Source organism: Prunus mume, linkage group LG2, assembly GCF_029339155.1.
Source record: "Prunus mume cultivar Tortuosa linkage group LG2, ASM2933915v1, whole genome shotgun sequence".
In the NCBI taxonomy this organism is placed as follows: Eukaryota; Viridiplantae; Streptophyta; class Magnoliopsida; order Rosales; family Rosaceae; genus Prunus; species Prunus mume.
The window spans coordinates 19,239,236-19,260,757 of NC_142699.1; the positions used below are offsets into that span (position 1 = coordinate 19,239,236).

Consider the following 21,522-nt stretch of genomic DNA (forward strand, 5'->3'; position numbering starts at 1 on the left):
TTTTGTTTTTGGGGGGGTGGGGGTGGTGGTCCAATCAGATAATAATAATAATAATAATTCCATGAATCAATTTGCAATCAAATAATAATTCCAAGAATCCGTTTTGCTTTGAAGACCTCTTGCATTTATTTATTTCATTTATAACAAGAAAATGCTAAATCATCAATCCATTTATCAATTAATATAAAATTAGCAGGTGTATAATCATCCCTGAAGAACTACCTATAGGCTATATTTAAGCAGTCTAAACTTAAAAGTGCATTCTTGTGTTAGTACAGAAATTGTTCACTGATCCTTAGCCAATGCTAAATCAAACAACACTTCCAAAATATGATTTCATGGCTCTGCTTGGATGTGCAAATCAGATGCCACCTTGGTCCTGCGGCGCTGGTCAAGAAGAAAATGGGGATGCCTTAACTCAGAAAAGCTTATCAATCTAGCTTCAGTCTTTTACTGCAGACATGAAGGAAGTGGATCTCCTAGCAACTTCATTGTAACTATGAGGGAAAAACTCATGCATAGTGCACAAAGAGGGAAAATGCTCTCGTTTGTTTGAACTTACTCAAAGCCTCAGCAAAATACTGGAAACTTCACTCTTCACCAGGGACTTCAGTGAAACCTACCTTTGATTCTTTTGTGACCACTGTGCATTGCATGTCTTGTTTTTCAGTCTTCAGCATCCCCATAGCTTTGATTAGAAACGCATAATCATAAGCAGCTACCTCACACTGATGATACCGTCCACCTTCGCCAAAATGCCCTCCAGCCATATTTGTCTTCAGAATGACTGAACTAGAACAACCAGGACATGTACCATCTCGAACTTTGGCCACCCATTTGGCAGCTTCCCAAAACCCAACCCTGAGAAATGGATATTAATTTATAAAATGCAACCACCGCATGCATATGGGAATATGTGTGTGCGTGTGTGCGCGCGCGTGTGGATTTATTTATGCAAGTAACTAGTATACAGAAAGCACAAGATGAACTTACCTTGAGTCATGAAGAGACGCTGTAACAAGGATTGAAGGGTAACAACTGCCTTGAGAAATGTTATCATAAGGTGAATAACTGAAGATATGCTCAAATGAGGACTGTATTTGAGGATTTCCAAATTCTTCATAATCCAGAATGGTGAGAGGCAAACTCGGATCCATTAAAGTGTTGCATATATCAAGAAATGGAACCTGAAAAAAAAATATCACCAAAACATCAGTACCAACAATGTAACAATTTGACACAAAAATCGATTCAAATTAGCAACGGCGGATACAATGCATTTCTTCTCTACCATAAAAGAAAAGAAATATTGCTGAAGGGCTGATGGCTGGGAGTCCAACTTCATTGACCCAGAGTACTACTGATGACAAAGACGATAAATGTTTTGCTTTAAAACACTAACCTTCAAAATAGCAGCACGAAATAGGTCTGGGTACATATTGATAGTTGCCCCGACAAGAAGACCTCCAGCACTATGTCCAATAGCACCAAGCCGATCTTTATGTACATAGCCCTCTTTAATCAGGTAGTTTGCACATGATACAAAATCATAGACTGAATTCAATTTATACGACCCACTGCCAGATTTATGCCATGAAGAATCTCCACCACCACCCCTGTCCATACAACCACGTCAAATTATTTAACCCCCAAAAAGAAAAAATGACAAGCAACAGCACATTTTTTTCAGCTAAGAAAGTACAATCACACGGGATTTAGGCTAGAGCATACAAATTTTAGAATACATCACAGACTGAACTTATTCTAGGCTAGTGCATAATGATATGCTTGAGTGTTAAACACACAATTGATATTAAAGTATTGAAGCAGATGAACTAAGATATTGGACAGACTTTGAAATAACTAAAATCAAAATTACATGATATCATGTAAGATCAGAAAGTTGCACATACACAGGTTCAAATTGAGCCAAAAAAAAAAAAAAAAACAGAGAGTCATTTTTAAAAAGAAAAAGTTACATCCAACTTTAGCTCCACCCCCCTTCCCCTCCCCTAACAAAAGAAAACAAAAGCAACTTGAAGGCTGAAACACATTATTGGTTTTAATTCAATGCATCAATTTAGCGTCGTTGTTTCAATTGATCTTTCATTAAAAGGGAAGAAAAAAAAATTAACCTCACATCAGCAAATGCCACAACCCATCCCCGATCAAGTAAACTCATGTGCTCTGCACACCAGCTTCCATGTAAAACCTCCCCATATGCTCCATAGCCTTGTAGAAGGCCAGGCGACTGATCCTTACGCCAGGTTGTATGAGAGTACAATATGGTCAAAGGAACTCTAACACCATCATGGGAAATAACTTCCCTCCTCTCACAACAATATGTATCAGAATAGTCCTTCCATCTCCGCCATTCACTTATCTGCACATCTTCTTCCTTCTCATATTGTGTGTCAAAAGTTTGATTCATATCTAGCTGATTAGTTGGTGGGCATTTTCTATCAGAAAAATGTATCACTTCCTCTTGCTGCACAATTGAGAATCTCCTGCTTGACATGTCGTAGTCAACAACTACATCAGGCATCTGCAAATTTCCAAAGAACGGACAAAGAATCATACAGGCAGGAAAGTCAAATGAAGAGTTTAAAGTAATAAAACACTCATAATCAAACTTATAAAGTGTACCACAGGAGACGAAAGCACCGCACGGTATACTGATTTCTGGAAATCATGGTTCGAACCTGAAACAACAGTACATGAATTTGGGGGCATAGGGAAAAACCATGCATTAAGATCTTCAGGCTCCAAAAGGTGCTGCCAATCAAGCCAATAAACGTAGCAAATTAAGGAGAAATGTATTTGTACGTAGAAGAGATAAAAGTAGCAACATTATGTGCATTATACTTTTTGTACGTTATCCATAACCAAAAATGTAACTAAGCAGAGAGAGAGATCAATACCTTACAATCAACATCGATAGGCAAATCAATGGAACAAAACATAGAAGAACCCTTCTTACTGAGAGAAAGGACCAGATGTCCATCAAACATATCCATATCTTGTATGCTAAAATCTTTACTTGGAAGGAAGATATTCTAAAACGAAAAAAGTATGTCACTATGAGAAATGGGGCATGAAAATACAAGAGAGATTCCATAGTGAAGAACTTAAAGTATGGTTAACATCACAAAATAGAGAACACCATAGGTCCATATTTAAGATTCATGAATGAGAACAGAGTTTACCTGCCAATTAGATGATAATAGATCTTGAAGACGGCAGCTAGCTAGGTAATAACCTTCACCAGACCACTTTTTACTTTCACTCAAAGGAGCATTTGTAAGAACATAAAATAATCCGTGGTGATGTTCCAGAAAAAACTGTACACCAGAAACACGTTTCCAAACTTTCTGCAAACCATCTAACGGGTTGGCAGCATCTATCAAATAAACCTGTGTGAGTTAAACCACAAAAATTAGCCTCGCCAAAGGAGAATGTTTTCGAAGTAAATACTCCATAAATAAATTTAAAAAATTAAATAGTAAAATTCCTTCCTCAGATGAAGTCCTTGAGTTTGAATTGACATTAATAAACTTGCCATCTTTTGTGCTTGCTATATCCACACAGAAGCTGGGATTACTTTCTGTAAATACAGTGATATTTTCAATATCATCAGATCCTAGTTTTGAGCAGCATACTCTGCCAAAAAGACAAAAAGGTGAGATAATACTATCATCTCAAGAAAAGAATGGATATGTAACAGAGGTGAAGTATGCCTGTAAGGTCGTTGAGTCTCATCTGATAGTGTATAGAACAGAGTTCTCCCATCTTGGGCCCATGCCAAGCTAACAACATCATCAACTCGTACATTGGGGATAATACATCCGCTTCTTAGGTCCTTAATTTGAAGCATGAACCCTTCATTACCCTTAGTATCTAGTGTGTAAGCTAGATAAAGGTGGTCTGGTGAAATTCGACATGTACCAACATGCACATAACCTGCAATTAAGGTACATAAATTCAGTAAATCACTGATGTAATGAAAATATACCAGGTTAAAAACAAAAGAAAATGTGTATATAAACCAAATACAGCGTATAACTCAATAAATATTGACAATGAAGGTAAGAAAGTAAGAAAGAAGCTTTCCATATTGCTCTGCGATTTCATTCCAGTCAAGCAAAATTTCCTCCCTTCCAATTCCAAATTCTCCCTTTGCATAACGGAGAAAAGTCTTAACCCAATTAAGATTTTCAACTTCTAATCTTCTACAAAGAACCGGGTATTCCTGCCCCTCTGGAATGTATTGGTAATACAACCTGTTCGAGTTTAACAAACGATATTATTGACAAGTTATTTTCATGTTTTAAATATATATTATTCAAAAAAATAGAAGCACAACCAAAAACTTTCATTGGCACATTCGCAAAGTTGTTAGTTATACACTTCCACTTCCTCCTCCCACATTTTCCTTTGCTAATGTATTAATGTGTATTCTTTTTAATAAAGTTGCAGCCTTTTCTTATTATAGCACAATGCAACTTTCAAAGTTATTTTCTTAAAAGGAAAATTCACATACTCTAGAGTAAGAACGCACGCAAATTTTCCAAGAATATGAAATGGGTAGGTGGGAAATGAACAAACCAGGGTCCCCAGCGCTCAGGAGGAGTGGAAATCTTGGTGGGCATCCGACGTGTCATCTCAGAGAAAAGAGTGCGTTGCAGGTTGCCAGTGTCAGCCATGAAAGCTTCAGAATATGCGTTTTCTTTGTTAAGATACTCAGAGAGATCAGGGTCGTAGGTGTTGGACATCCAGTGGTAGGGGTCTTGCCACGATCTCCCATGAACTGAGACTGTGAAGGGGACTTTCTTTGGGACTGGCGGAGGAGTGGCTGGCGGGGGTGGTGGTGAGAAGGGGTGGCCTCTGCAGTGTGTAGAGAAGAGGGAGGAGGATATGTTGGGGAATAAGCAAAAAGATAGAGACAAAGAGGACCTTTTGATTGAGCATTTGTGTTTAAGGACGACGGAAAGAAGAGCCATGAAGCCTCCAGGTCCAGGCGAAGAGACTGAAACCAGAGGGAGTATTATATGTAAATGACACAACATAGCTCCACTTTTCTTTTTAATTTTATTCTTTTAGAAAGATAAAATCATTTAGGTTTCCACACCCCCCCCCCCCTCTTTTTTTCTTAACGGTGACAGCAAATTTTGAACTTCTGGAGGTTTGACAAAAAATAATAATAATAACTTCCGGAGATTATTCATAATTCATTTACTAAAACTTCCACAAATCATTGCAAGAAGCTTGTAAGTCAAGGGGTTTAGAACATCTTGCACCTGAAGTCCCATATTCGAGTAGAAGCGAATTTATGGACTAGGTAAAAAGAAGCATATTTAACATAATCAGGTCATCTGTTCTGTACAGGAAATGCATTACGGTAGACCCCGTTCGGAGACAAACAGGCATCAGTATCCGTCAATGTCTAGGGAAAATATAACAAACGAATGGACTTTAAATGGCATCTCTCACTTCGAGTTTACAAAGTAATCAACTCTACAACTAAAAAAATTAAAAAATTTGAGATAACGGAAAACTGCTTGACATCCTTCCCTTCTTCATATGGCATCTATTTGTTACAGTCTTCCAGAAGCCCGGTCGATATTTTCTTCTGTAGCAGTTGTCATTTCTTCGCATGCTTCTCATCTTCAACATCCTGCAAGTTCCCATTAAAATTGAACAAGTTATTCGCACGGTACTTTATTTATGGCACAAATGTTCCCGGCAAGCAGTTTCAAACAAGTTGGTAAAACTGAAGTGGAAGGTTAATGTAAAAGCTGACAGAAAAATACATGAAAGATTCGCCATAGGATTGGAAATTTACAAAGAAAAATGTTGCATAGTTGAGTCATGGGTTAAATGAAGTTTACCGAATTTTCAATCTTGTCAAAATCATCATCAAAGCTACCATCGCCTTCAGCATCATCTGAAAGTACAAAATTACAAAATTGTCAACAAACCAGGGTAAAGTGCACGAAAAGGAAAACCTAGAGAAAGAGCAGATTGTCGCAGAGTAGTTCAAGGAAAACTAGAAAGGAAATGTGGAAAGGTATGACTTTTAAAGACTAGTAAGGATTTGTCCACAACACAGCTTATACACAGATTCACTAGGTAAGGTAAGGATAGACCTTTAATCAAAGAAAACATACAACAAATAACCTGCTCATGAGAATAACACCAGTTTACTGTATTGACATGAAATTTGAAACATGTCCATCAGTTTTTCATTAAGTATTTCAATCTGTCAGGTGCTCAATTAATTAACATATTTCTATTACACACCGGATTATACAATTGCTAGTTACCATGCCACCCGCTTGTGCCTTCAAAATGTTCTTATGTAAGATACAAGGGACTCTAACCTCATCCAACCTTTCTTTTGGCCATTCCTTACCAGCTCAAGGATTTCAGTTTCTTAATTGGATTGAAGACGAAAATCCAATGGAAATGTGAATTTAGTGGAATAAGTTGAATGGTATATGGTGGAAATTTATACACAGCATGTCGTGCAATTTTATACACATGCTACACTATGAAAGAACTTGAATGGTATTTGAACTTGGCCAGAAGTGAAAGAGTATAGGAACTAAACCTGGACCCCCATCACTGTCTTCAAGATCACCCAAGAGGAAACTATCCAAATCCTGCTCAGCTGATGATGACTTGGAAGCTAACTTCTTCTTTTCTGATCCTTCTGCTTGGTCAGTCCCTCCAACTACAGGTGTTGGCTTCACAGTATCATCTTTTAATTGCTCTGTTTCCTTGACCTTCATCTCCTCCATATATTGCTTCTCATATCTGGTCATAAGTTCATAGTCATATAAGCAAAAGGCTAACAATTGAGACACCCACTAAAGAGTGTCTAGATCTATTCTTTGTGCTTCCTCTTTTCACTAAGTGTTGATAACCATCTTTAAATCTTTCATGAACTATACAGTCACAAGACATGCGTATTTCTTGTACTGAAACAAGATTGCTACTCTTGTTTAATAGTATTGATCACTTATACCAGCCAAAACACACATATATTCACATAAGATTTTCATTAATATAATTGCACATTGGCATTAACTTAAGCTTGAATAAACCGCCAATTTAAGCAATGGTTAACTGAAATGAATTGCTACTTACGGAGCTACATGACTGCTCACAAGGGTAAAATATATCTTCCAAAATCTTCTTTCTTTCATAACACGTGGGCATAATTCATATCTCAACCTCGAAATTTCCTGCAAGAAAGTAATCAGTAATAACTAGAACACATTAGTACATCGTGCTTTGATTTGGGTGCACAAAGGAAAGAATTTATGCAGAGATGTAAAACACTTCAACTAGTTGATTCACAAAAGAAACAAAAAAAATCAACAAGTACAGAAAGATATCAATACAATGTTACAACACTTTTCTTCAACATCTTGTACGATATATCCGCAAATCAAATTTCGAAATACACCTCACATGTATTGCATTGAGCTTAAACACTGCCCGTATTGCGTTGAATCAAAATTGAAACTGATAGAGAAACACGAACTGACCTTAACAGTAGTGAGAACGAAAGTGGCATGCTTCTCTTGCCACTCCGTCAGATCTTTCCTCACATTCGAGGCCGTAGTCGGCACCTCGGAGACTTCCTCTGCTGCATCTGAAACAACTCGAACAACGCACATTTGCTCATTTCAAGTAATTGAGCTAAATCAAAAAAACAAATGAGCTGAAATTAGCAAATACCTTGGATCGGAAAGTGCTTGAAGGTATCGGAAGTGAGTCCCTTGACGAAGTCTCTGAGATCGTCGGTGATTCCAAATTTCTTGAGTTCAGACGGGGACGGCGGCTCAACGGCGGAGGCAGAGGCGGAATTGACGATCGAGAGCGAGGAGAGCTGAGGGGGGATGATCTCAGAGACGGATAGGGACTTGATCTGATCGGCTTGCTTAAGCGCCGCCGTTTTGATCTCGTCGGCTTTCTTCGACGCCTCGGCCGCGAACTCGCGGGATCGCTTGGCGGTTTCGGAGACTAGGTCGGTGATTTTGGCGGAGTTGGTTAGGGTTTGAGATTTCTTGGCTGCTTCTTCAGCGAAACTCTTCGCTCGCTTCCATAAGTCTTCCATTGTTAGTCCCTTTTTTCGATCGTTGCTTTCGGATTGGATTATTTGCCTGGTTTGTCCCAGTCTTACTTAGCTACTCTGTTTCTCAAGATTTAGCGGAGACGGTGCACCGTGCACCCCACGACGTCGTATTGTTTGCATTTATCTTTGAAAGCGCGCTGCCCACGCTAGCTATTAAACGCCTGTCGTTTACTTACCATATGTACCCGTCGTTGTCTTACTTCAATTCTTTTCTCTTTTTCCGTGAATATGAAATCATTTAAGAAAATCTGTTGTAAAATGATGAGAGTGGAGCCCACATCTTGGAAGGAAATTCTCTTACACGTTACTTCTCTGATTATTGGGCTAAGCTTTGCCTATAAATGGGTTCACAATCCCTTTCGTAATACAGATTGAATAAGATTTGAGTTATAGGAATTGATCCTATATTTTTTCTGTCTCTAAATTCTCTCCGCAATCTCTTTACCTTTTGTTTTCAATAGTGAACGCACATATAAAATATTTGTAAGGACAACTTATGAGATTTTAGATATTAAAATAACTTATTTACAATTACATTGTTATAATTTAATAAAATAAAACATTGAAACAATGTAATTTTGAGTACAATATACAGTATTAATAGAGAATCAAACTCTTTTTACATTCATCTTTTTAATTTCTTATCTTTGTAAGAGCATCTCCAATCGATGTGTCAAACGTGTCACATAGACATTTAACAGCTAAAAATAACATCTCACATCACTCAAACCGATATGTCAAAAATGATGTGGAATGAAGGCTGGAGGTTGAGATGTTATTTTTGACATCCCAAAAGTAAGATGTCAAATTAATATTTTATTATTTTTTTCTTTTCTTTTTTTATTAATTAAAAATGAATCAACATTAAAATGTAATAAAGTAATAATTCAATTTGACATATCGGGTGGAGTATAAAGCTGTGTAAGATGTCAAATTGTCACATTAGCCATCAAATTTAAATTTGATGTTTGGTATTTGACATCTTCCTTAGAGATGCTCTAACACAATATTAATTCGACGTGCCATAAAAAATCTAACAATTTTTCCATTCCTTTTTTAGATTTCATATCTTCCTAACACAACTACAATTCAACATGCCACACAGCATATGATAGCAAATACATATGATCCAAATAACAACACTTATTTTTTAATCGGCACCCCCTATATATGCATATTTCAAGAAAGAAAAAAAGTTAATAGATTTAAACCGTCAAACAAACTCATGGAGAAGGGAGTCGATGGCCCTGTGGCAAACGTGACCTCCACTCAAACGGAACTTGGTCAACATTTTGGAATTATCGATCTACGGCACCCTTGAAAACGCATGCATATACAATAATATAATAATTCCCTTGATTAAGCAGCTAAGCTTAATTAACTAGTTGACAAGTACATGTGCCAAATATGTACGGCACCGTAGAGCATGGATTGCAGCGAGGATGCTGGTAAGGTAACCCCCACTTGTGCTACACTACATATACCAAAACTTGTTTGCTATGATCAAGTTCGAAATAATTTTGTGTGTTTTAATACAAACGATATAATCTAAACTATAAAAAGGATGAAATTTCTCAAATGCGTTTGTATATTACAAATACATCATCTGAAATCACTAATATACAAGTTAAAGGAACCCGTTCGCCTCAAAATAATCTTATAAATTAGTTGAGTTGGGTTCCACCTAATACTATAATTAACTATATATAAGTTTTGTAATTTGTGTGACAGAGAGAGACCACGTTACCAAATGTTGGGGTTTGTAGCCCCCGTTTGACTGCTAACGAAAGACCTACCAACTCAACAAAAAGAACATAAATTAATTTAATTGGAAGACAAGGGTCGTCCTAGTTAGTAACAAATCTTGGGTTTTGCTCCCTGGTGTCGGCCACAAGAGCTGGTTAACAAAACACTCTCCTCATTTCGCTACTATATATTACAATAACAACATTAATAATTAATTTCTATAAATACCAAAAGTTAAAAGTTTTGTTGATATCTATCATCTCTTCTCTTTTAATTTGTTGTATGGTCGACCATGGCAGCATGCATGCATTCATGTTTTATGGAGAAACTTCTGGGCGGGACTTGTTGTGTATGGGGCGTCGTCTTCTTACTTTGGAATAATCCATTGTGAAGAACTCTGATGTGTCTTCCCCTTCCATCCATTCCTGCCATGTTCCGCTGCTTCTTTGCACACTTTCTTTTTCTTTCTGGAATTTTGGTTTAAAATCATTACCACCTGAAAAAGCCATGCGGAAAATAAAGACTAATTCAGCACATATCTGACAAAAATTCCTAAAACCCCATTCTGTTAATGTTATCAATACTGAGGAAGAAGAAGAAGAAGAAGAAGAAGAAGATAAATGCTAAGTTTAAGCGTCATGAAAAAAATAAACAAGTTTTATGAATGAATATATCTAGATATACCTGCGGCTGAAACATTTTCCTTCTGCTTGTTGGGAGGTGCATAATCTTTACCTTCTTGTCCGGCAATCTGCGTGACAGAATATGGAGATTAAGTTAAGAAGAGATAGGACGAATAGGAAGATTCTTCTATTGTTTAGACTTTGAGGAAAGGATTCTTACAGTTACTTTTTCAGTGAATCTAAGCTTCCTTGGCAATGTAGGGAGAGAGGATTGGAGTTCGTCGTTCGCTGCTCACAATGTAAAAAGGTAACATGTAAGACTTGCTATAATCTTGATATATAATATATATATATATGGAGAGAGAGAGAGGAGTACCTGCAGCTTGTTTATTCGATGGTTGCAGTTGAATATGCAAAGAAATGCAGGGTGTTAGCAAAGCAGAGAAAGACAGGACTAAAATGCAGAGCATAATGAAGAATACCAGCTCCATACTATCTAAGCTTAATTGAGAATAAGGATACTTCTTTTGTGGGTGTGGCTTGGAATTTATATCAATGAATGGTAGTAGTGGTAGGCAACCCAGAGAGAGAGAGAGAGAGAGAGAGAGAGGATACACAAAGCACAAAACAGAGAGTTCCAATACAAGTAGATGGAAAAGTTGTGTAAACTATTCTTTCCTCTAAAAAGGTTTCACACCATTTTGGTTGGTCTTGTCACCTACTACATACTAGTATTCAGTAGGGCCCTTTCCTTCCACACTTGGTTTCTGTTTTATAACAAATGTTAAATGTGAATTCAAACATCTTCATCCATCATCCCAAAATGTTAAGACCTGTTTTAGCTTCAAGTATGGCTCAACCCTTTTCTGGCCATTGGGAGAAAGAAAATATTCGACTGTTTTTCAAAAGGTGCAAGCCCACCTCACATATGATCTCAATGGATCATTCAATTGATCATGAGAAATTGCTTTTCTTTTCATGGGCATTGGCTTCACCTCCATGCTATATTAGACTTGGTCATTCCAAGTCATCATACCAATGTAATCAAACTTCAACAAATTCGAGCTTGATTGAAAAATTAATGAACCTTGCTAACAAGAACACATGACCTTATTATGTGTCTTATGTATAGTGAGGGCCTTTTATATATAATCCTTAAGTGAGGTTCTATCTTTTAACTGCTAGATCAAACTAACTAGTTTAATCCAACAATTAAGATATATGACCTCACATAAATGCCATATATTAAATCCTCACTACAGAATTCTTGTGATAATAATGTAAACCATGTATCCTTCTCGTATAAATGACTTGAGCCCTATCCGAGGGCTAGGGCCCGTACTGGACCTTTGAGTATGGATAATCTCCAAGGGAAGATTTGCATACTTTGAGCAATATCAGAATAAGACTGGTGCTGATCCCAGTCTAACCCTCTCTAATGGTTAAGTCAGAAACTAACTTGAGCTAGAGAGAGAATGGATGTAGGGTTTTTTACTACGAGAGGATTTATTACTTTTGTCTTGGTGTAGGTGAAGGGTATTCATAGGGAGAAGAGGGGATCAAGATATTTTGTTTAGAAAAGATCTTTATCTCCTGTCTTCCTAGCCTAAGTTGCATTGAATGTTCTGTCTCTGATCACTATATAGCTGGACAGAGATCAGGTGACGAAGTAACAGGCAACTAAGGATGTGAGGTGAATTAAATGATCATTTTCCATCACCTGCTTGTTCACTCAGAGATCAATGAATACGGCGACACCTATTTGAGGATGGGATGTGCATTTAATCAACCCTCTTGTTAGCTAGGCTGTGTATCATAGGGACAAAAACTGATTGGCTTGACAAGGGCCTGGTCAGGTATGCTAGCCTTTTAGCATGCCTCAGGCCCGAGGATGCTTGCCTTAGAGGTCGGGTAGACTTTTAAACACCCAACCACTGGACTACTCCTTGGGTTCGTCACCCTCTAACTGGGAAGGTCGGCGATGGTTACACATGTTTCGTGTATAGTCAGGTCGGTAGACAAGTGATCTGTTATAGCCACGTGGTGATTCATAATAGGCTTAAGTTATGGTGATTGTACAAGCTATCAACAAATAATATAGCTCGAGTTTCACAAAAATTTAAATTAAAGAAACCAGTTTTGAATATTTTAGTATTGAGTTGCATTTGCCACCAACTACGAACACATTAGAGCAACTCCACCGGTGGTGAGCCCAAGGTGGGGAAAAATGACGTTCAACGAGAAGCCCAAGCTGGGTTGGGAGTGGGACCACGAAGACGGGCTAGCCCTCGGGCGATTCGGCCGAGCTCAAGCCCGAGGGTTGGTGATGTCATTCTTGACGCCAGTGGCGTCAACCCACTCATTTGATTTTTTTGTTGCCACATGGCGTCGTCTGCAGGTTTTCCGATTGGATTTTTTCCTCCAATCCAACTACAGCCAATTTTTTTTGCAATAAAATACTGGAAAAAATTCGGAATTTTTTTTTTAAAATACCCAAAAATTAATGAATTTTTTTCTATAAATACAAGCCAATTTTTTTAAAAATTTATCTGAAATTTGAAATTGAAAATTTTATTCGATTATAAGATATGAATAGTTTTGACACTTAGGAACCCGAAAATATTATCCAAATTAATTATTGAGGTAAAAAAAATTGTGAAAAAAAACAAAAAAATGAATAGTAATTGCCTTTTGTCATGGCAACGGATAGAAACGGAAATGCCTTTTTGCAAGGGCAACCACTATTCACATAAATAGTGACTGCCCTAGCCCCCGCTTCCCCTTACCATGGCAAAGGGCAAATGAGTAGAGTTGCTCTTAGGCCACTGTAAGAGTTAGGTCGGATAGGTATAAGGTTTGAACCCACCTTTAACAAGCAAACCATCCAAAGCCCAATATAAACAGGATTATTTGGCCTATTAAGAACTTTACAATAACTTCAATTTTCCAAAGAAAAAATAAATGGATGAAATATAAAGGAGAAAATTATAAGTTATTGCTTACACCTTAAAGTGCACGCATAACAAAAAGCACCACCACCTAAAAACCTACTGCAAATTACATACCAAGACGGAGAAAATGTGATGTATGTATTGATGATAAAATAAGATATGATAAATTTTTTGATGAAGCATGTACTCTGACTTAACTTAAAACTATGATTAGAATAGAAGCATATTCAGAATCTACAGCAAAAAAGACTATGCCTCCAACCCCTTTGTTTACGCAAATGCCTCCGGTCAGCTTTTGCCATTCTAACTGGACTACTATTCCATTCAGATTGTAATCTGCATGTCAAAGAGGAAGAAGATATATCAATGTCTCAGTCATGTATATTCTGGGAACTTTATTAACAGTTTGAAAAGAAAAAGACAGACAAACGAGTTTGTGAGTAACTCACACAGGGAAGGCAAATGAGCGGGTGCTGGTGGTGCTGCTCTCTGATCGAAGGGAGACATTGCCAGAATAAGGACCTGATGAATTCATAAGACTCGAAAAATGACCTGCTGCAGAGAAACTTGATTCTCCGAAACCACGTTGAACATGGAATGAAGCATATTGTGTATCAGAATTCACATCTCCAACCACGAATGCATTTGATGTTTCAGGGCATTGCCAGACACCATTTTCAGGACGTTCCTCTCTGGAAATAGTCACAGGTGCTAAATAATGTTGAACTTGGCTTGAAACAATCACTGAATGAGGAATTTCATCATCAACCATGGAGGTACTTGAAGTATCGAGAGGTTGACAGACTCCATTCTCAGGACACTCCTCTCTGCCAGTAACCACAGGTGCTGAACAAGGTTGAACTTGGCTTGGAACAATCTCTGCATCAGGCATGTTGCCGTCGTTGTCATCGCCATCATCACCTGCAGGCATCGTTTGAGTTTCAAAATGTTTGCGGACATCATTTTCAGGGCATGCATCTCTGGTAGTGGATACATGTTCTGAAGTGTCCAACAAGCCAGAAATAGTGCTTCCGTTCTCCACCTTGCTATTGTTAGATAACTCATCGACATGGAAGTTTGATTCTTCAGCTGCTGAAACCAATGCTTTCTTCTCACCGTGACTAGACTCTTCAGTTACTGAAACCACAGCAGTGCTCCCAGTTTGTGCTATTTCACTTACTTTTTCACCTGAACTCTACATTAAAACCACAGGAAACTACATCAAGTTATAAAATATAGTTTTCCTCAACATCAAGCTGAAATTTTAACTTCCACTGAGAAATTTTAAAAATATTCCAGTAGAAAGAGATCGTTATAGAGCTGTCAGTTACACAGTACAACCGCAGACATGTACTTGGGTAGAGATATACCTGAACAGTGTCTTGTACAGCTTCAGTGCTGTCCTCATTAGAAGACTTGGAGGAGTGGGCGTTCCCCGCACCCAACTCTTGCATTGGCAACACATTTGCAGGGACAAAAATCTCTTTGGAAACTTCAATTTCAGTCTTCTCCTGTGTATAATATATAGCATCGCCTATCTGCGTCAGATCCTTGGAATCGCAAGGAATGACAAAACCCTTCTCTAAATCATCGTGTGCAGAAGATTTAAAACGGTCTGGAAGGGTCATAACGATATCCATTTGTTCTTCAAGAAGTTGCTTATTCTGATCCTCATCAGGAGATAAAAAGGTGCAGCATTCCTTCTCATCCACACCAGTCTCAAACCGGTTCTTGTCTTGGGAAGGCACCCCCTCATCAATGCAGATGTCCTTGATTGTATTGCAACTACTCTCTTTGTAACAAACTATCAGTTCTGGCAGTTCACATTCCATAACACTTTTGTCCATATAATAATCTGATTCCTTCTCTAATGCTTCTAATTTTTCAGAAGAAAGAGTATATGGCGGCAAAAAATCCTTGACCTCATCTTCATTACCATTTTCCAAATCATCCACACTCTTTGAACAATCAAACCTCGATGTAGGCAAGCCATTTTCATCATTTTTCACATATGGTACTTGACCAGCATCTTCTTCATTGTCCTTCGAACCACATGAAACCCTGTTCTGACTTTCCTTCATGATCCACTTTGCTGACTGTAACGCAGCAGAGTCAAGAGTAATGTCATTTTGACCAAAAGGATTAGAATCAGGCTTGTGGCTTAAAGCCAAGTGGCCGAATGCTGGTTCTCTCTCTGTAAAGTACATCAAAATTATCAATGCCGGTGAAATCTGAAGACCACAGTAATCATTTTTCTTTAAAATATGTAAAAGAACTTGAGATCATGGTTACAAAGGAAGAAACCAATTGCACCGTAAAAGGAGTACTCTGACCCCTAGGGGCACCAACTTCATAAAGCACACTGCACCCTCACAACACCAAGACAATGTGGGACTAAGAAGACGCATTCTAGATGAGTAATGCTATTTATTGAAAAGCTCAAACAGAGGCCCAATGAAGAAGATAGACCTAAGCAACTTTGACATAATGCATTAAGATAAAACTATCCGGAAGAGTAGAAGACAGCAAAAGTTCATTTCCCATTCTTAATGCAGGAACCAATTGAAAGGTCTCCATAAGCAGGATCCATATTGCAGGAGTTCAACAACAGAGTGATCAAAACCAATAAGAAAAGTAACCAGTTCTTACCAAGTTTCATGGTTTACATAGATTGAGAAATGTAGGAGAAAGCTTCCAAGCTACAGCAAGCGATATTTTCAAGCATGTACCTGCCCATCAAGATGCAATATATAGAGGTTAGCAACCAATTCAATACAAACCCACTTTGAACAACTTGATAACGGGGAGACTTAAATTGAAACAAGGATGCTCAAGTTAAAGGAAAAAATGAGATGATTGCACACAAACATAATCACAAGATTCATGTTAACTCCCAACTTTAAGAACTTTAAAACGATTAATAATCTAAAAAAGTGGCGCAAAATTTTAAAAACTACAGTTTGTTTGCCTCTTGTTATTAAGGAAAATGTATTAGATAATGGTGGATTACTATAACATCGAGTTTTCCATCACATACATACAAAAGAAAAAATAGAAAGTAATTAGGCCAAGTGGAACCACTGTAAACAAGTCAACCCAAAATTTTGAAAATTCTTAGGGAAACAAACAAGAGCATCTAACAATTTGGAAGTTTTTTTTGGTTCTGTACGAAAATAAAAAGAAAGGGGAAAATAACCAAAACAACAAAAAGCAATGTTAAACTAAAAAAGAGGGAGACAGAAATCCGTCCTGAAAAACTTCGGTAGACAGTATGGAGTCCCAAAGTCAGTTCTTCTCACAGTAGAAAAAGACAAAGGGGAAAGTTGAAACCTTTTATAAGAGGCAGCACAAACTTTTAACAGCCAAATAAAAAGTAAAATAATAAAAATCAAAAGTCCAATAAGATGAGACTATCCTTTTACAAGATTCCCAGTTCCCACCATCAATTTGTCAGGAAACACACCGATCAGATCCAAGTCTATGGGATTAAGATAAACAAATAAAAGAAAAAGGAGAAACCCAGTATTGCAATCTACAAAGGTGAACCCCAGATGGGCAACTAGTTATAAACCAAAAACCACAGTTGCGGAAAAAAAAAGATCTAAATCAGATCCCAGAAGGAAAAAACTTAAAAAGACGAAACCTTTTCAATCTGATAGTATACAAAACAGCAGCTTTCGCTTTCCCACTTCAGAAACAACTGCACCCAGAAGCCAGAAACCCAAAAGAAGAAGAATTAGTGCCAAAATGAACTTAATTCAACTCAATTGAGAGCTAAGATAACCCCTTTACTTATAATTTCAGATCGTCATACTAGTATTCAATTCTAGAGAGAGAGACAGAGAGAGACATGGAGAGAGAATGAACCTTAGCTCCTAGAACAGAGAGAGAAACATTCCAGAGTTAAATTAAAGAAGCAATAAAAATGATTAATCAGAGAGCCGAAAAAGAAGTAGGCATGAGAGAGTTCGATGAGAGAGAGATAGAAGGAGAGATATAAGGGTAGGTTCAAAAAAGAAAAAGAGTCAAAATAATTAAACGGGGCTCTTAGTTTTTGGCTTCTCTCCTAATTAATAGGCTTGGTTTCAGCATTTAATGTCAAACCCCATCCCAATTCATTTCACCTCCTCACTTCTTACCTGTCCCTCACCACCACTTTCCGTTTCCGTCACTTTTCCGTGAAAAAACCCAAAATCTCCTTTGATATTTTCCTTCCTTCCAAACAGAGCTCACCACGCCATGATCATCATCAAGCCCGTCGCAATCAAGACCGGAACTTTGATTCGCCGGACAAAGTAGACGCCAGCTGCCAGCAATTGGGAAATATTCTCGTGTGTGTGCCGCAGCAGAGGATACAATGCGGAAGTCAGAGAATTTCTACTCTGCAAGCCAATTGTTCATCAATGAGCTCTCTGTTTCTCTCTCTCTCTCTCTCTCTCTCTAGTCTTTAGAAGAAGTCCATCATCTTCGTCATCGTTTGAGGGATCTAAAGTTTTATATTTTCAGGGGGTGTTTTATATAATATATATATATATATCCAGTGGGGCTGGGGCCCATCTCTAACGAGTTTCTTTCATCCTCTCCACTCTCAAAGTCTCCGAGGTAACGATCCTCCACTATCTGTTTCTCTGATGAGTCCGCGAGCCAGAAATCAGGACCGTTGATTTTGCGGAAGACGCCAGAGATTTTCGGAGGCCGGAGTTCGTATGATGGGTTGGCGGGGCAGGGGATTGCAACTAGCGCGAGAAATCTGAAAGGGAACTTTTTACTTTCGGGGATCAACTCTGTTCTGATTGATTGGCTGCACACGTGTACGCCGGGTGTGGGCTTTTCTAACGTACGCCGCGAGGACGCGTAGCTCTCTTTTGTCGGGACTCGGCAGGATGGAGAAACAAAGGTGCTCGCTGTCTAATCTAATATTATATTTTGCTTTGAAATAATAATAATGCCTTTGATGCCATGCCAAATCAAAGGATCTCGCTCGACGGCCATTATGGAAAAAACCAAAACAAAATACGATAATCAAAATATAAATTTGAGTAAGATTTAAAAATAATTACTGGAACAGTGGATTTGTCAAATGAATACGTACATCACGGGGTCCAAATCCCACTATTCATGCCTCATGGATTCTAACATAAAATACAGCATACCAATAATAAATTGTAAGCTCCTTCCTTCCCAATATTTCCAGCATAAAAATGCAGCCAAGTGAAGTTGGTGTGGCCTCTGGTTTCTGGCATGTAAATATCTGGTCAACCAAATTCATGGTGGATTGAGTAGGTAGGGCATGCAGGTAGGCCTTCATCTTTTCTTATGAGCACTAACAATGGATGTACGAGTGTGTGACCATACTCTTATCCTCTTCCTTTGTTATCCACTTTTTTCTCTCTTTTTTTTAATTTATACAAGCGATAGTAGCGAAAGGGGGAATCGAATTTAAGACTATTGGAGTTACAAGTCCCTTTTTCTTTTTCTTTTACTTAACGTAATTTTATACACTTGTTATATGAACGTTTAAAGTTATTTATGCGTATAGATTTAAATACTATATCACTGAGTAGACGGATAGTTTGAAAGTTTTGAACTCCGATTATTCAAAGACAAAGGGCAGATTTATTACATAGGGATTCATATGAGACCTTTTTTTTGGGGGGGCATTTTGATTCTTCTACTCCTGACTTGTCATATTTACATATGATATGATATGGGGATCCCAACTGAATTCTCATGATAGTTGGACGGTAGACAAAATACAAAATATATAATGTAAAACTGTGATGGCAGTAACAGTATCCAATGTGCCGTTTTGCATTTGCAATATAAAAATTCAGAATTAATTAAACTTTAATATATCTATCTTGATGCAGTCTTCATGCACTGTGGTCCAAATGGAGTGTTGGGATTTTTTTATTGTTGATAATTTTCTCGGCTTATTTATCAACTGTTTATTTATATAATCGTATATGTAAAAAAGGGATAAATAAAACATATGATTTAACGAAAAAAAAATATTTTAACCATGGTCTCCTGGCTCTTGCAGAATATTTTTCTCTAAAAAAAACAAAACAATTCTCACTAAATTAAAGAGGTTGGGGTGATGGAGGATTCTCGTTAAATCTTTTTTTTTCCTCTTAATAAGTAATGTAAATAAGTAAAAGCCATCGGGAGTCAAAGCAGATACAAAACAGAAATGGTCATCAACCAAGTATACCATGCATGAACAGATGGACCTATCATTTTCAGTTTTTATATTAATTTCTCGCAGCAGCTGGAGAAAAAATTAAATTATATTTCAGTCAATAGCTTTTGAAGTAAACCTTCAAGAATAACATCTTCACCTGACCATGCTATATCTATGTATATACAAACAAAATTTTCAAAATTAAGTTTGTGGAAAATTTTGGTCTCTTTAGACTGAGGTGATGAGATTTGATTTCCCCACCAACTTAATTAGTCGCATTGTCATGTAATAAAATTTAAAAAATGAGCATTAACATGCAAATTAGTAGTTTTATATTCGAATTTTTATGGCATTCTGGTAGTGTGTGTGGAAAACCTCCCTCTTTTTAGAGCACTTCCACTCATTTGCTATGGCAAAAAGTAAGGGAAAACAATGGCAGTTATTATTTACGTGAATAGTGCATGCCATAACAATTTTTTTGATGCATTCATACCTATTGTGGCAACTCAAGAGCAACCACTATTTACATAAGATATGAAGAGATGAATTTGTATGGAATTTTGGTGTGAGAAATGAAGAACATGACTAGGTATTTATATATATTAAAAAAAATTGAATTTTTTTCCTTTTTTTGGTATTTAAATTGGCGCTAATATCACACCGACGTCAGCATGAAGTCAACTTGCTGACAACAACCCAGGTAAATATTGCTTTTGGCCTCGCCCAAGCTTGAGTATGACCCACTGTTGCCCAGGCGATTTGTGCTTGGTGTGTGCATTTTTTCCAAGCGAGGCCTCCTTTTGCCATGACAAAAGAGACGGATGGAACTGCCCATATAGTTTAAATTATCGCTTCATTTGTATAAAAATATATATATATTAATTGAGATGATTGAGTGATTGTTCTCTCATAGTGCAATTGTTCACATTTAATGGCAAACGTAAGCCTAACATTGAATGGAAATTCTCCTATGAATAATTGTTGGGGTTGTTGATATAACGGGTCATGGCATGCACCTGACCATGCAAATATATATTATGAGAATTTCTAACTCACAATCACCATCAATAATTTTTCGTCGAAGGACACCTATCCACAATTTATCTTTCTTTTTTTGTCAGACAATTTATCTTTCTTTTTTTTAGAGGTTGACTTTGTTTAATTAGTCATCTCGGATCTTGTAAACTACATAAAATATGAGAAATGTTGTTTAGTGCCAATTTATTCAGACTTGAAAAATGTTTGAAGCAAATACGCGCAAGGAAAGTTATATTTATATGATCAAAATCTTAAAGTCATAGAGGTGGATGAGAGCATTTTCATTCATCATTTAAATTTAAAGCGTATTTTTATTATCATTTTTAATATCTGATATATGTTTATCAGGGCATACTATGGTTCATAAATATAAAATAAAGAGTTAATTATAATTATGCCAATAAATACGTGTTAAGTGTTGAGAGAATCCTAAGAACACATTTTAAATTAAAATAGTGAGCAAAAATATTTATAGATGTGGGTGATGAAATAAATGGGTCACAGTGGATTTGACATTGATGGCTCGGCTTGTAGTACTTTGAACAGTGGGTACTATATTAATGTTGTTCCATGAGCTATCCTTCTCATCAATTTCTCTACCCAAACAAATTCCACCGCAAATTATTCAATGCACCTTTCACAATTTATGATTTTATGTCTTCTCCTTTAAATTTTCAATGGCACCATGTACCTACCAACTCGACCCTTTACCATTTTTTCAATTCGTTTTGGTATGAACTTAACTGTAGTCTCCAACATGGCTCGTACAACAAATTCCACTGAAATACAACACATTTCAGTACTTGATTTTCTTCCATTCAAACATTATTTTTATAT

General features: G+C 37.2%; 4 protein-coding genes and 1 long non-coding RNA gene across 7 annotated transcripts; 1 reads left to right on the top strand and 4 right to left on the bottom strand.

Moving 5' to 3' along the window:
- Positions 1–152: 152 nt before the first annotated feature.
- On the bottom strand, positions 153–5,081 carry LOC103342014 (Prolyl oligopeptidase family protein). The gene is made up of 11 exons (XM_089046372.1): positions 4,606–5,081; positions 4,110–4,280; positions 3,738–3,959; positions 3,515–3,660; positions 3,207–3,412; positions 2,922–3,056; positions 2,647–2,775; positions 2,136–2,545; positions 1,403–1,616; positions 994–1,187; positions 153–861 (listed from the first exon to the last, which is right to left on the bottom strand). Exons 1-11 carry the CDS (start codon positions 5,064–5,066, stop codon positions 591–593), a joined length of 2,559 nt encoding a protein of 852 aa, XP_088902498.1. The 5' UTR covers positions 5,067–5,081; the 3' UTR covers positions 153–590.
- A 245-nt stretch (positions 5,082–5,326) lies between these two features.
- Positions 5,327–8,223, bottom strand: LOC103342015 (BSD domain-containing protein). The gene is made up of 6 exons (XM_008245574.3): positions 7,747–8,223; positions 7,554–7,660; positions 7,150–7,247; positions 6,611–6,816; positions 5,889–5,944; positions 5,327–5,674 (listed from the first exon to the last, which is right to left on the bottom strand). Exons 1-6 carry the CDS (start codon positions 8,123–8,125, stop codon positions 5,642–5,644), a joined length of 879 nt encoding a protein of 292 aa, XP_008243796.2. The 5' UTR covers positions 8,126–8,223; the 3' UTR covers positions 5,327–5,641.
- A 1,486-nt stretch (positions 8,224–9,709) lies between these two features.
- Positions 9,710–11,694, bottom strand: RGF8 (root meristem growth factor). The gene is made up of 4 exons (XM_008245576.2): positions 10,889–11,694; positions 10,733–10,800; positions 10,574–10,640; positions 9,710–10,385 (listed from the first exon to the last, which is right to left on the bottom strand). The coding sequence occupies exons 1-4, from the start codon at positions 11,001–11,003 to the stop codon at positions 10,207–10,209; spliced, it is 429 nt and encodes a 142-aa protein (XP_008243798.2). The 5' UTR covers positions 11,004–11,694; the 3' UTR covers positions 9,710–10,206.
- A 1,760-nt stretch (positions 11,695–13,454) lies between these two features.
- Positions 13,455–17,962, bottom strand: LOC103342017 (18S pre-ribosomal assembly protein gar2-like protein). Of its 3 annotated transcripts, none has more exons than XM_008245577.3 (6): positions 17,603–17,962; positions 17,107–17,163; positions 16,113–16,192; positions 14,834–15,657; positions 13,913–14,658; positions 13,455–13,799 (listed from the first exon to the last, which is right to left on the bottom strand). In XM_008245577.3, exons 3-6 carry the CDS (start codon positions 16,120–16,122, stop codon positions 13,691–13,693), a joined length of 1,689 nt encoding a protein of 562 aa, XP_008243799.2. In that variant the 5' UTR covers positions 16,123–16,192; positions 17,107–17,163; positions 17,603–17,962; the 3' UTR covers positions 13,455–13,690. The 3 variants fall into 3 exon arrangements, with proteins under 3 accessions (XP_008243799.2, XP_016652166.2, XP_088902358.1); XM_016796680.2 differs by lacking the exon at positions 17,603–17,962 and adding an exon at positions 17,331–17,517; XM_089046232.1 differs by lacking the exon at positions 17,107–17,163 and having other exon boundaries at positions 17,603–17,850.
- Positions 17,963–18,116: 154 nt separating this feature from the next.
- Positions 18,117–19,320, top strand: LOC148919788 (uncharacterized). Its single transcript, XR_016124207.1, has 2 exons — positions 18,117–18,360; positions 18,658–19,320. It is a non-coding gene; the product is annotated as an uncharacterized LOC148919788 (long non-coding RNA).
- Positions 19,321–21,522: the final 2,202 nt, after the last annotated feature.